This window comes from Electrophorus electricus, chromosome 6 (genome assembly GCF_041902795.1).
Source record: "Electrophorus electricus isolate QZ-2024a chromosome 6, ASM4190279v1, whole genome shotgun sequence".
Taxonomy (NCBI): domain Eukaryota; kingdom Metazoa; phylum Chordata; class Actinopteri; order Gymnotiformes; family Gymnotidae; genus Electrophorus; species Electrophorus electricus.
Genome location: NC_137502.1, coordinates 2008354 through 2021379, shown reverse-complemented (window position 1 = coordinate 2021379; position 13026 = coordinate 2008354). Strand labels below are relative to the sequence as shown.

General features: G+C 43.1%; 1 protein-coding gene and 1 long non-coding RNA gene across 2 annotated transcripts; one reads left to right on the top strand and one right to left on the bottom strand.

Annotated features, from left to right (window-relative positions):
* The first annotated feature begins 641 nt into the window (after positions 1–641).
* Positions 642–1777, top strand: LOC145658630 (uncharacterized). Its single transcript, XR_014124292.1, has 3 exons — positions 642–867; positions 957–1127; positions 1283–1777. It is a non-coding gene; the product is annotated as an uncharacterized LOC145658630 (long non-coding RNA).
* Positions 1778–1887: 110 nt separating this feature from the next.
* Positions 1888–12180, bottom strand: slc17a8 (solute carrier family 17 member 8). Its single transcript, XM_027030761.3, has 12 exons — positions 10776–12180; positions 8511–8763; positions 7622–7740; positions 6657–6771; positions 6283–6370; positions 5211–5297; positions 4275–4417; positions 3909–4058; positions 3548–3680; positions 3319–3429; positions 2811–2938; positions 1888–2631 (listed from the first exon to the last, which is right to left on the bottom strand). Exons 1-12 carry the CDS (start codon positions 10874–10876, stop codon positions 2299–2301), a joined length of 1761 nt encoding a protein of 586 aa, XP_026886562.1. The 5' UTR covers positions 10877–12180; the 3' UTR covers positions 1888–2298.
* Positions 12181–13026: the final 846 nt, after the last annotated feature.

The following is a 13026-nucleotide window of genomic DNA, read 5'->3' as shown; positions in this document are numbered from 1 at the left end:
GTAAGTGTGCTGTTGAAAGGTGCCAACAAGTGAGCTCTGTGCAGAGCTCTAAGCCACGAGAAAAACATCACTGTCTATTTGAAAAATTGCTGAAGAAAAAACAAGAGTAATGAATATTCACAACACCTCTGACAGGAGAGTCTCTAACGTGTGTCTGACTTCTCAAGAATTATATACAATGAGGTACATAAGAGTCTTAAACTGTTAAGAAATGAAAAGTTTGATTAACAAAGACAGTGGCATAAAAACAACCTTGTGCACAAACCACTAGCGTGGAATGTAACCTGTTTCAGAGTCTTCAGTTTGGCTCTCTATGATCACACACTGTGATTCAGATCTCCTACACCTAATGTGAGGCATCACGGTCATTTATGTCACGGTCCCCCAGTGGAGAGAAATCCATCTTCACTACGATATAAAAGCCCAGCATTCTTATGTGTGCAGCCAAATCTAAAAACACTCTTAATCATTTACTGGCTGTTGGGCCATCCACCCTGGGCCTTTCTGAGTCAACAAACTGTTCAGAAATAAACAAAACCTTTGCTATTGGCGGTCCGCTGTGTGTGGGCCAGTTGCTCAGAAGCAGTGTGTGCATGGGGGGGGCTGGTTGGCCTTGTGAGAAGGACACATCCCTGGACACGTCCAAATCCACTTTAATGCTATTGGAATGGTTTTCCGAGACCAGTGGAAAAGGCTCTCAGTCCGATTTGATCTCCTGTCCTACAAACCCGCTTCTCTCAGGTCTGGTCTGATGTGGTGAGGCTGCCTGAATCCAAAACAGGACATCAAAAGTGTTGGATTATGGAGCCAAGCGATTTCTTCAACAATTCCAGCTAATTCCATTCAACACTGACAGGTCTTTTAAAGGTACATAAAGACACACATCTTAATCTGTCAGTATCTTATAATATGTGTTTGATCACATGATGAGAAGTACTTGTGCCTTGCTGTTTTAGAACCACACCCTGTCATAAAAGGAAGGTTAAGAGATGAGATGATCAAACGGCTCATCTGGAGGAAGTACTTATCGACATCCTGAAACATCACCAAGGACTGTGCCAGAATCTGTCAGTACCAACCCTAATACTGACCTGGAGGTGTCACAGGATCTAGGTTACAATGCTGTGGTAGGTACTGTAACAGGTCACAGCGAACAACTGCTGCCACAGTATAAAAGTCATGATACAATGTACCCAAGAATTTAAAACTCCTGGATATTAATCTACAGGATAAAAAAATGGGGTAAGAATGATGGAAGATTGACATTATTGTTCTCACTCAGACCCAGACCTGTTTGGTGCACGGGATGAAATGTTGCTTGCTTTGAAAAGGGCTAAGAGTGATAAAACTAAGGATGTTTACTTCTCCGTGATGAAAACCAGCAGAGTTCTGTCAGTCCGTAACGACTCAGTCACCCGACAGAAGCGCAGAGGAGCTAGACCACGGGAACCCAGATAACAGGATGATAAAGGCTTCAGTTTCTGCATCACTCTTTCCACACCACTTGGCTCATCAAACGTGTAAATGCGGTAATGACACGAACACAAACCTTCTATAACCATCATGAGATTTAGTTCAGAGGTTTTTCATGAGCTGCGCAAGCAGAGAGTGCTTATGAAGGTCTGGGAGATGAAACTCATGTTTATACGTATTAAAATTATGTTCTAGATATGGATTAGATGTTCTGTGCATTGTGCCAGAGAACCCAGCAAACTAAAATTCCCGATCATTAAGCACTAAACAAGGACCACATGATAATACACAAAATAACGCAGGTGTTTTAATGCAGGTTTGAGGGTGTTAGAATGAGCCTAGATGTGATTTCCCAATGATATGCCTGTAGAACTACATGACTGATATATGACTGATATATGATTCCTTAACACGTTTAGTGTTTGCCTTTTATTGCAGAGTTTACAACTGGCAAAAAAAAGATAAAAAATAAAACACGTATTGATACATAACTTTCCAATTCCACTGGATTTTTAATGTGAACACTGTGAAGAAACTGTGACTGTTACTTGTGAAGTCATTTATGATTTGTTGACAATATTTTCATTTTTTAAAAACGTAATTGTTGTAATTATTTTTAGTCTCTCCCCCTGTTTTGCCCAGAGTGTCTATACTGTAGAAACATGAAAGTGAAATGGACAGCCAGTATAAGTCAGAATTAAGACAAAATAGACTTATTGGGGGGTACTCACAAAAAATATATGAATATATTGCACAGTCACATGGGTAATGACGCATGGGTGTTGAAGAAGATATTTTAAGGGGTGAGGGAGATGAGGTCAGGCTTCACTGGTAGTGCTCCTGATAGTCTCCATTTTCACAATGCTCCTCTTGCATTGTCATGCCCTTTTTACTCTGCCAGCCCTTCCTGCGCGCGGAGCTGTCCGCCGTGGTCCCGTACGTTTTCATCCGGCTGTTGGCGAGGGCGCTGTCGCAGCTCGGCTCCTCTTCCTCCCCGGCCAGCTCGTCCTCACTCAGGATGCCACACTTATCATCGCTGGTGTTCTCGGGGTCCGCCCAGTCTTGCTTCTCGCCCGAGGCGAAGATGCCGTAGAAGATCACGCCACAGTAATGGACCATGGAGGCAATCACGAAGACGTTCTGCCACTCACGACGGGTCTGCAGATGGAAAGGATACGCAGTAAGTGTGAATTTATGTGGTCATATCACCTTACAGGTGTAGTCTGTACAATCAGACCATTTTAAACTGAAAGAAGCCGTCATATTTGGCTGTTCTACATTCAAAACGTTCACTCCTTGCTGCACATGCATACATCAACATGAGGAAATGCTCCTACTTTGTGTTTAGTTAGTGCTCCCACAATGAGTGGGCACACCATGCCAGACAGGGTGCCCACGCCGTTGGAGATGCCCATCAGAATGCTGGCGTAGCGTGGAGCAATGTCTAGGTGATTCACGTTGAACCCTGAGACAAGTTACACCAGTTAAACCAGTCACACCAGTGCATTAACAGGACATGTAGACATAATCTAAAAGGTTTAAAGAGTGTCAATAGAGAACTGCTGAGACATCATTGGTAATGACACATTAAGTATATAATAATAATTATAATAATGACATGTCATCTATATGACAATAATAATAATGACTGGCCAACCATGGGGAAAATGAAATCTATGAACAAAACAAGGAAACAAAACAACAGTTCAACCAATAAGTAGCTTTGATAAAGTATAATTACAATTTCAACTTCAGGATTTTGATATTTTTATAAGTCACAAAAGATTAAAGTGTATATTTCTGTATATATCTGATAACTCGCTTGTGAACACATGGTCCTCTGACCTGATATTGCGAAACCACTGAAGCCCACGGCCAGGATCAGAAAAGAGATAGCTACCCCCCGTGTGTGCGAGAATCCCACCACCAGCAGTAATGTGGCCTCCATCCCAAAACCTGAAAGCCAGAAAGACAGGACAAGTCCCCTGCGTCATGCTTTTTCATACATCTCTGACAGGTGTATTCTATGTTCACTCGCTGTGGTTCGGCTTGGGTTTGCCCGCCTGCCGCCAACCTCCACAGTTCATGATCTTGCGCACGGTGGTGGTGGAGAGGATATTGTGGCTCCGCAAGAAGTCGGCCAGCTGTCCACCAATCGGCACCACAATGGTCATCACCATGTGGGGCACAGCTGACAGGATGCCCACCTAAGAGAGGGGATGCGAAGAAGAGTTAACCCATCGGATACTTACCTGTCAAGTTTTGATGCTCACTTGCTTTTGTGCAAGAACGCTTCCGATAACATTAGCCTGAAGCTCCGTTAAACACTATAGCGCACTGAAATCTCAAATTTCCCATGCAGGTATGTTTTGCTATGCCAAACGTCTGTCTGAGGCACAGTGGATGGGCGATGAGGTTCCTCAGGTGTGAAGCACCTTGCTGATGGGGAAACCGAAGACCTCCTCGAAGTAGGCGGGCTGGCTGATGAGCAGCAGGTAGAAGGTCCAGCTCCGGCAGAAGTTAGCCACAATGATGGCATACACAGGCATGGAAGTAAAGAAACGTCGCCATGGAGTCTTGAATTTCTGTAGGGAGGCAAGAAAATCAACTTTCCCAGCACAGACTATCCTGTTTTTTTCTCAAAACTTCTGAATATTTAGCTTTTAAAAATCTTGTGTCAGAAAACACGCAAGGCTTATTATGTACTGAACATCACAGCTCCAAAAGGAAAGCCAGTGAAGTGAACATCACTGCCCATTGCTTTCACAGTAGGCTGTGCATAGCATGCTATGGAATTGTACCTCGGTAGCACTCATTAAGTTGACCCCTTCCCCGATCGTGGTCTCGATGTATATTCTCTCTTCATCACTGATTGTAGGGTGCACTGCTGGGCTCTCGTAGGTCAGTAGGAGCCAGAAAGAATACCATATAATTCCAAAGACTCCTGGACAAATGTAAACACCCCATAAGGTGAGTTGTAGGCCATTTTGTTCAGATTCAGTAAATAATAGTTAAATGCAAAGCTAAATTCAAATACTAAAGGTCAGCTAGCATTTAAATTATCGATAAATCATTTTTACAACCATAAAGTAGCAAACAATGAATTATGAAAGTGATTTTTTTGTTTTTTGACCTTAAAGTGCAGCTCACATGACCTGAAGAATCAGATTACTTTGTAGTAACCAAATAAACCAGTTTACACTCCACAGAGCAGGACCTCAACAAGGAGGTGGCCATGTTTAAAATACATTTGGTACAAAATCTCTGCTACATCCAGGCCACTAGGTGTCAGCACAATGTCTTTCCTAATGTGAAGAAGAATAACTGGAAAAGTGGCTTATTTCTCCTTTAAATCTTGATTTGTATTCCACATTAATTGTGGATCAGTTGCTGCTTAGGCTGGTTGATAAACAATGACTCGTGTATCTTTTTTTTTTCTTGAAAGCGATGAGTTTGATAGGACAGTATGTCCAAATTTATTGGAATGGCAAATGTTGGGCCTAAGGTTGGGAACTCTTACTTTTAAAACATGCTTTGTGTCACTAAATATAATTACTATAATTCTGAAATCATTTCTATATATTCATACCATTTCCTAAGAACCTAGTATGATACTAAGCATAAGGCACCGCAACTAATATCCATAATAATTGACTGAGTGCATTTTGAGTGTGAGAAAAATGTTTAAATTATTTAAAATAAATAAATAAATGTTTTTGATACTATGAACTTCTTACCATATACGTAGAAGACAGAGTACCAGCCCACATACTGCACGAGTACTCCAGCCAACGGCATGGCAATCACTGCACCTGCATAGGACCCTGTGAAGACACGCGCGCATGGGGGTGCTCACGCGGTCAGTATATCAGACCCTGTGCAGAAAGGCGCGCACGGGGGTGCTCGAGCTGTTAATACCGTATATCACAAAGGCGCCCGTGCAGTAATTTAGCGGTGCCCGCAGTTGCAGGCGCACATGAAAAATGGCCAGCGGTCTGCTGTTATAATTTACTCTTTTTTTTTTACTATTATTTGATGTCACAAAGTTCTTTTTTTTATCCCGAAACTGTCAAAAGGAAACTGCTAGCAAACACTCATAAGATATACATGCTCTTAACATTTTACATTTAAAACATTATGTAGCACAAAATATATGACGCATTATATCCAATGTAAACAGGGCACCACAGCACGTTAAATATTTTTCAGCTGTTTTAATAGCTACGTGTTTCCAGCCGGTCTCTTCGCGTGCTACTGAGTTTCAGCTTCTTGTAATGTCAGTTTAATGAAAAAGTGTTTTAATGTGTATTTAATGACTAGATACGGTCATAAACACTTCAGTTTAAAGTGGGCCGGCATCCCACGTTGTGCTTCGCGCGGATACGAGCGTGCCTTTATTTGTGTCGACTGTAGAAGGCCTCCTTCACGTGGGGCTGCACGCGCGCTGTCCATTCAGCGGCGATGTCAAGAGACGTGCGACGAATGGGTTGCCATGGCACCGTTTTTAATGCACTTGTATCTGTGTGTGTGTATGGGGGTGGGGGTAGACTGATATCTGTAAAGCAAATTCATTCAGCTGGATTTAATACTGGACACTGACCACGGTCCGGTTAATAGCGCGCTCAGAATCGTGCGGTGAATTAGTCCTTGGTTCTAGCGCTGACGCATGAGCACTGTAAGAGCACCACGTCTGCTGACAAACTAATGGAGAGCGTTCCGTTAACATACACCCAAAGTGGCAACTTTGGGAGACTTCATAAACTCATTGAGGCTGTAGAATAATGTTCTGTGTCTCACTGGTCTACTTACCACAGAAAGATGTCGTGGCAAGGCGACTTCTCTCCAGTGGAGGCGCCCATTTGCTCCACATTCCGTGGCAGGCTGGATACGTAACACCCTGATGACACACACGTAATCAGAGGATGCAGAATGCTGCTTGCCTGGCACTCATGCCCTGCAAACTGTAATATCACAAATTTGTGGACTAAGCAGATAATTAGATATTATCCTGTTAGTATTCATAACACTGACCTATCTACTGTGTTTGATAGAAACTACAAAACACTTCCGTGTGTAATGCTATCACTTTAAATGTAGCCGATGACCTGAAAACTATACAAGATGGAGGGAAAAGTTAAATATAAAAGGTGTAGTATTAAAGAGTTACAGAAGCGTGTACCAACCTCCACCAGACCCTGTAAGACTCGCACAAACATGACGCAGCGGTAGTGGACTCTGGCGGCTGACGGGATGAACATATTAAACAAGGACGTCAGCACTATCGCTGCCCCAAACACCCTGAGGAAAGTGGTCGAGGGAAAAAAAGAGACAATGTTTGCTATTTTTGTGCCACTTATAATACTACATATTTGCATATAAATATAAAAATGGTTGGAATTTAACAATATCAACAAAACAAAAGTGTAATAAAGTAAGAAGGTTCTTGAAACACAAGGTGAGGAGAATTCGAGATTCTGAGAGCTGATGTTGCAGTGTCTCCCAGGGCCTCAGTGACAGCTACACTACAATACTCAGCTTTTTATTCAGATAGAATTGAATATGCCAATGTCAATAGCCAGGTGTGGCAAAAAAAACCAACAACAACAGTATTTACCTTGAAAAAGCAGGCTTTAGCACGGCAACAACTATAACAGTTGATGGCCTGGCATGTGGCGGTAGGCAAAGCTGCAGGGTAAATCAACCCTGTACAGCAGCGCGCCATTTTGGATCGATTCTCTCCAGGGTAAGCCAAACCTGTGCTGCACTGAGTCATAGAGCAGGGAGCCATTTCGGATCTATTCTCTTGTACTTTATCACAATTTACTTCAACCTTTCACATTTTATTTTTTTTCCAAAACAGTGCGTAAGTGACACTTGTAATATTGCGGACGGCTGGTGTTTCAGAGAGAGATCTGCAGTGGGATCTTTCATTATTAACTCTGTCAGCTTGGTGTCCTCTTTTCCTGTGTGCTTTTATTACAGGAGTGTTATCGCGCCTCTCATCAACACATCGCACTGCGTTAACCCTTCCAGTCACCAACCCCCCCGTAAAGGTGAACGCTTACTTGCTGTCGAGCAGAGACTGAGTTCTATTGCTTTGGTTGTTGAAGTTTATTGACTTTTATATGTATATAAGTAAGGGCCCCACCTGTTAGCTGCTAGCTTGTTGGAGATGAAGCCACCAGGGATTTGAGTGATAATGTAACCCCAGAAAAAGGAGCCGTGGATCAGCCCGACTGTCTCAGGGTCCCAGTTAAACTCCGCAGGCTGGAAACCAGACATAACACACGAGAGTTTTAGGAAGTTAGCCAACAGGTACAAATAGATGTGCATGCATATATATATATATATATATATATATATATATATATATGTGTGTGTGTGTGTGTGTGTGTGTGTGTGTGTGTGTGTGTGTGTGTGTGTGTGTGTGTGTGTGTATGCGTGTGTGTGTGTGCGTGCGTGCGTACGTGTGTGTGTGTGCGTGTGTGTGTGTGTGTGTGTATGCGTGTGTGTATGTGTGTGTCTGTCTGTGTGTGTCTGTGTGTGTGTGTGTGTGTGTGATGCACCACTGAATACTGAGGAGAGAGTGAAAGAGGTGAGAGAGATTGAGAGATAGAGAGAGATTGAGACAGAGATAGACTGAAAGAGAGAGATAGACTGAGAAAGAAAGAGATAGCGAGAGAGAGAGCACATTTGTCATTCATACGTCGCTTTGTCTCAGACCACAGGAAATTGCTGCAGCTAATTACCCAGAAAACCATTCATGAGATTTTGTGCTAAAATCAAAAGCCTGCTCATCCTTTGGTTAGCTTGCCCTATCTTAAACTTTGTGCTCCACATGACAACAAAAAACCTGAATTCACAAAGAAATGTCTCCCGCTAGCCAGTGGCAGTGCAAAATAGCATAGTGTGACGCCTGCACTTTGGAAGAACAACAACACGAAGACAGATAAACCACGTGCAGGAATCCATGGCAACACACCACACGCCCTGCACAGTCTGTCAGTGGTATTTGGTGTTGGGTTTTTTTCTCTCGCCTGATGGACAGCGGTGCCGTTGATGTACACGGTGTTGTTGTTGACCATCTCCACGATGGCCACGCCCAAGTTGCAGCGGATGCCGAAGGAGATGCAGAAGCCCAGGCCAGAGAGGATAGCGGTAATGTAGCGCTTGGGCAGGCCGAAGCAGGCACAGTCCAGCAGAGGTGGATCAACCTGGCGGAATGACACCGGCCGCCCATCCTCCATCAGCTCGATCCGATCTTCGTTCACGTTGGTGCCATCCACCTTCCTGCAGAGAGGCGGACGAGACACTTAGAGCAGAGCGCGGGCTGCACGAGACACACTTCAGCATTACGACGTGTAGAGGTGGACACACTGGGCGCCTTTTTGGATGTGACAGTGCGATCACGTTTCATGTCGACAACACGAGGAAAATTCGTTTTTTTCCTCCAAGGCCGTGAGGCTGTGCACTGGATGACGCTGGATAACGGAAATTTGTCAGAGCTTCTCGTCCTTACCACGCGCCCTACCAGCTCTGCCCTACTACAGTATGTGTGTGAGATCAACTCCTAACAGCTACTGTGCTTCCCGACACACAGATGCTCTTTGTCATCGGAGGGCGGCCAGAGTCGACCCAGTGCGTATCACCGCGAAGCCTACGCACAGAGCGTAGAGTGTGCCAGCCGCGCTCTCCTCCACCTCCATCCCTACACGCACACCTGCTCCGTCACCCGACCTCAAACTCCCCTCTCATCCTCCACCCGGAAACCCTGACTTTCATCTAGCCTGCCCTCAGACACGCACCTGGTCTCCTGCCTCTCACAGGATGGAAACAGTTATTGGACATGAATGTGACGGACAGAGGCTTCTCGTGTGCTGCGTCGAGCCTTTCCTCTACTCTCGGCCATCACAAATGCACCGTCTCCTAGCCCATTTATATTTGTCCTTCTCCAATGAAAAGAAAACTCATTTGAAAGACCTGACTGTCGGTGCCATGTTCATTAAAGGAGTTGATGATTGACAGTCTTGCCATGAAGAAACGTCTCCCCCAAGCCCAGCCCAGACCAGCCCAACCCAAACCCAAACCCAAACCCAAACCCTAAGCCAGTTATACAGCAGCAGTCAAAAAAATATGTTTAATCTATCAGCATTAAAATCGTTTCCTCTATATGAACAAGGGGGCCGTGCAGTTTGAATGTAAAGATCGTGTTTTACTCTTTTCACTCTCTGAATGATTTTAAAAACCCTTGATTTCATTCCCCGTAACAGTTTATTGCCCACTGTGAACTAGTGAGATGAATAATTGATAAACTGCAGCTCCTGAAGTATTTATTATGAGTAATACAATCACTCAAAATTACAATAGAATATTTTCCAAATCTACATTATTTGCACTACTCAAATATAAAGATATTGCAACAACATATAAAGTAAACCACATAAAACTTAATTGTACAGGGATTAACTAATTTAGATGATATATAAACATACATATCATCATTTTAATCCTTCACGGTATGAGTTGCTTCTCTAAATCTTGCGATGTAAAGGTAATTTTAGTGATTTCATTTCTCTTACACCTGTATCTTCTGCGCATCAGTCCTGTCTAAGCACGGGGAATAATATCCTGTATCCGTCTTATCAAGTTGTCTTATTTCAAAAAACAGTTTTCATTTATTTGAGGTTTCCAGAATTGTTATATATATATATATATATATATATGACAGATAACATTATAATGTGAATATTTCAGTATATAAGCAACTTGCTCAGTTTATATTTCAAATAATAAGATAGTTATGATAAAGAGATTATGAAATACTGCATAAAACACAACAGGCTTCGGCAGCTGTCTTGCGTCGGCGACATTCTGGTGATTCAAATACTCACATGAATAGCATCAGTAATCTAGATCATTCAAATAAGAAACCACGTAAAAGATTAATATTTAATGTAAATGTAATAATATTATGTAAGGGTATGTGTAGAATATTTGTTTTTCAACATGGAAACCTCAAAATAAAAACACTAAGTCAGAAAACGGCAGCTTAAACACAACTTCATAGCATTTTCAGGAAGAAAGGGTTATGTTTCAGTGTATAATACGTAATGGTGTATTAGAAGTCATAAGAAACTCTGCACATGCTCAAAGGAGTTCATTTTTCATGCTGAAATATTCTGTCACGTTTTTGTTAAATAAAACCTGTCCAGTTAAAGTAGTCAAACTCTCTGTGCTGTCTTAGCACTAAAACCATGCCATACGCGGCCGTCTCCCAGTGAGCTCAGACTGCGCACACTTACTTCTGCAGGTTCCCCAGAGAGTCGCTGACCGTGTTCTTCACCTTGTCTTTTCCCGGGTTCAGCACCTTCTCCTTTAGCCCTGCGAGCCCCCCGAACGACATCTTTCCCTCCCTTGCGAAGCTCGTCTACAGATCTGTCTCTCCGGCTTGCTCTGCTCCTGCCGAGTAGGCAGGATGTCCACCAGGCATCGATGCTCGTCCTCCGACACTTGGACTGGAGTGGCTGACGGAGGCACGCAGGAGGGGAGAGGTGGGATGTCGCTCCCACCCTGATGCACGAGCAGAGAGGGGAAAGGAGGCTCTGTCTGGAGGTGCCGGAGACGGGAGGGGAGGGGAGGGGGGGTGGTCTCAGGTGTCCACTTTAGGGTTCCAGGACTCCGCGACTTCTCTTGCCTCTGGCACGGGCATTCGCAGTTGCCCTGAGACTGTCCGACTTGGCAGCGAGGAGGATGAGTGAAAGTCTGGGAAAGCCGGACCCTCGGTGAGCTGGCTCAGAGCGCCTGGTACACAGGGGAGAGAGGAAACATATCTCAGTGTAGTCTCTCCATCTCACGGCCCCAGCAGGCACTGAAGATGCCTACCTCCCCTCTGAGCCACACCCCTCAGAGTTTGCGGGACAGACACGCTCGGGTCATTAAAGATTGAGGGCGCCAAGCCAGGCAGGTGGCCTTGGTGCTGCTCGATGATACGTGCAGGTGAAACCAGAGACAGTGGTGCTCAGTGGTGCCATACTGGGTTAATGTAGTCAAGCGTGTCGCCATCAACACTCAAACACTCAACACTCAAACACACACTCAAAAATAGAATGGTCAAAGTACACAGAAAAGTTGTTCCGTTTCCACCTTGAAGAATGTTTTTTCCCAAAACATTTTCCTTGGGTTTAGTTTATGGTCCTTATATAAAATGAAGAATGTTTTAATTTCAAACCACTTAATATAACTTGATAAGGAAAAAAATCATGTTGATTATTACTGTTACATGGTAGTTTTGTCAGTGAACGTTTGTCAGTTATGGGCTGTGAAAGTTCATTAGTAAGATAGTGACATCTAGTGGTCTGCAAAGGAAATTGTAGTTAATTGCGAAATCTTTACCGCGTTATTTGACAGTTGTTACTACAGTTCTTATGCGTTCTTACAAACTAGAAAATATAAGTACTGAAATATATGTCATGCACAACAAAATAATTACAAAGTACAAACCAGTTAATTTACGTATGGCTTAGCATACCAAAGGCATGTCACTGCCAGTTATACTGTGCATGACTCATGTGACAAATAAAACTCTGAACTTTGAACCTCCACAGACTGGTGAATCTTCCAGTATTGAACAGTTCAGTAAACATTATCCATAAAAAGATTTATTACTCTCAGTATAAGTCTTTATGAAGTATTGCTAAAGTAGCAAAATAACAGAAACACATACTCCTATCTACCCCGTCTACCCCTAGCTTCCCCTACCTACCCCATCTACCCCTACCTACCCCTATCTACTCCTATTTACCCCTACCTACCCCCGTCTACCCCTACCTACCCCCGTCTACGCCTAGCTTCCCCTACCTACCCCGTCTACCCATAGCTACCCCTACCTACCCCTATCTACCCCGTCTACCCTTACCTAACCCCACCTACCCAATGCCCCAACCCATCAGGTCACCTGCACATTCTAATCTGAAGAAAGAAACAATGAAGAAAAAAAAGCTAAACATCACCCACTACACCTCAAACAAAACAAAACAAAGCCAAACAAACAAACAAACAAAACAAAACAGTCAAACAAAAAGCAAAACAGTCAAACAAAACAGTCAAACAAACAAACAAAACAGTCAAACAAAACAGTCAAACAAAACAAACAAACAAACAAAACAAACAAAACAAAACAGTCAAACAAAACAGAGAAAAAAATAAACCAAAACAGTCAAACAAAAACTGCACAGTTTTGAACTACATGCTAAAAACAGATGGGTTTAAAAAAAACTAAACAACTAATATTATTAACTTATTAATAATAACTAAACAGATGTTATTGCTTAAACAAGTATTGTTGTTTTATCCAGCGGTTTGGTTGTGAGATAACGCGAGATGTTTGACTGTGTAGCTACACATAAATGAATGCTCTGCTTTCTCTGCCTGTAGCACAGTCTAAATGTAGTGTATGGAGATATTTTTATTTTGTCACCCACGAAAATTCTATGCGCAAACTTCACATGATGTAATTCTTTACACTGAATTTAGTTCAGCTTCTTTTCCTATTTC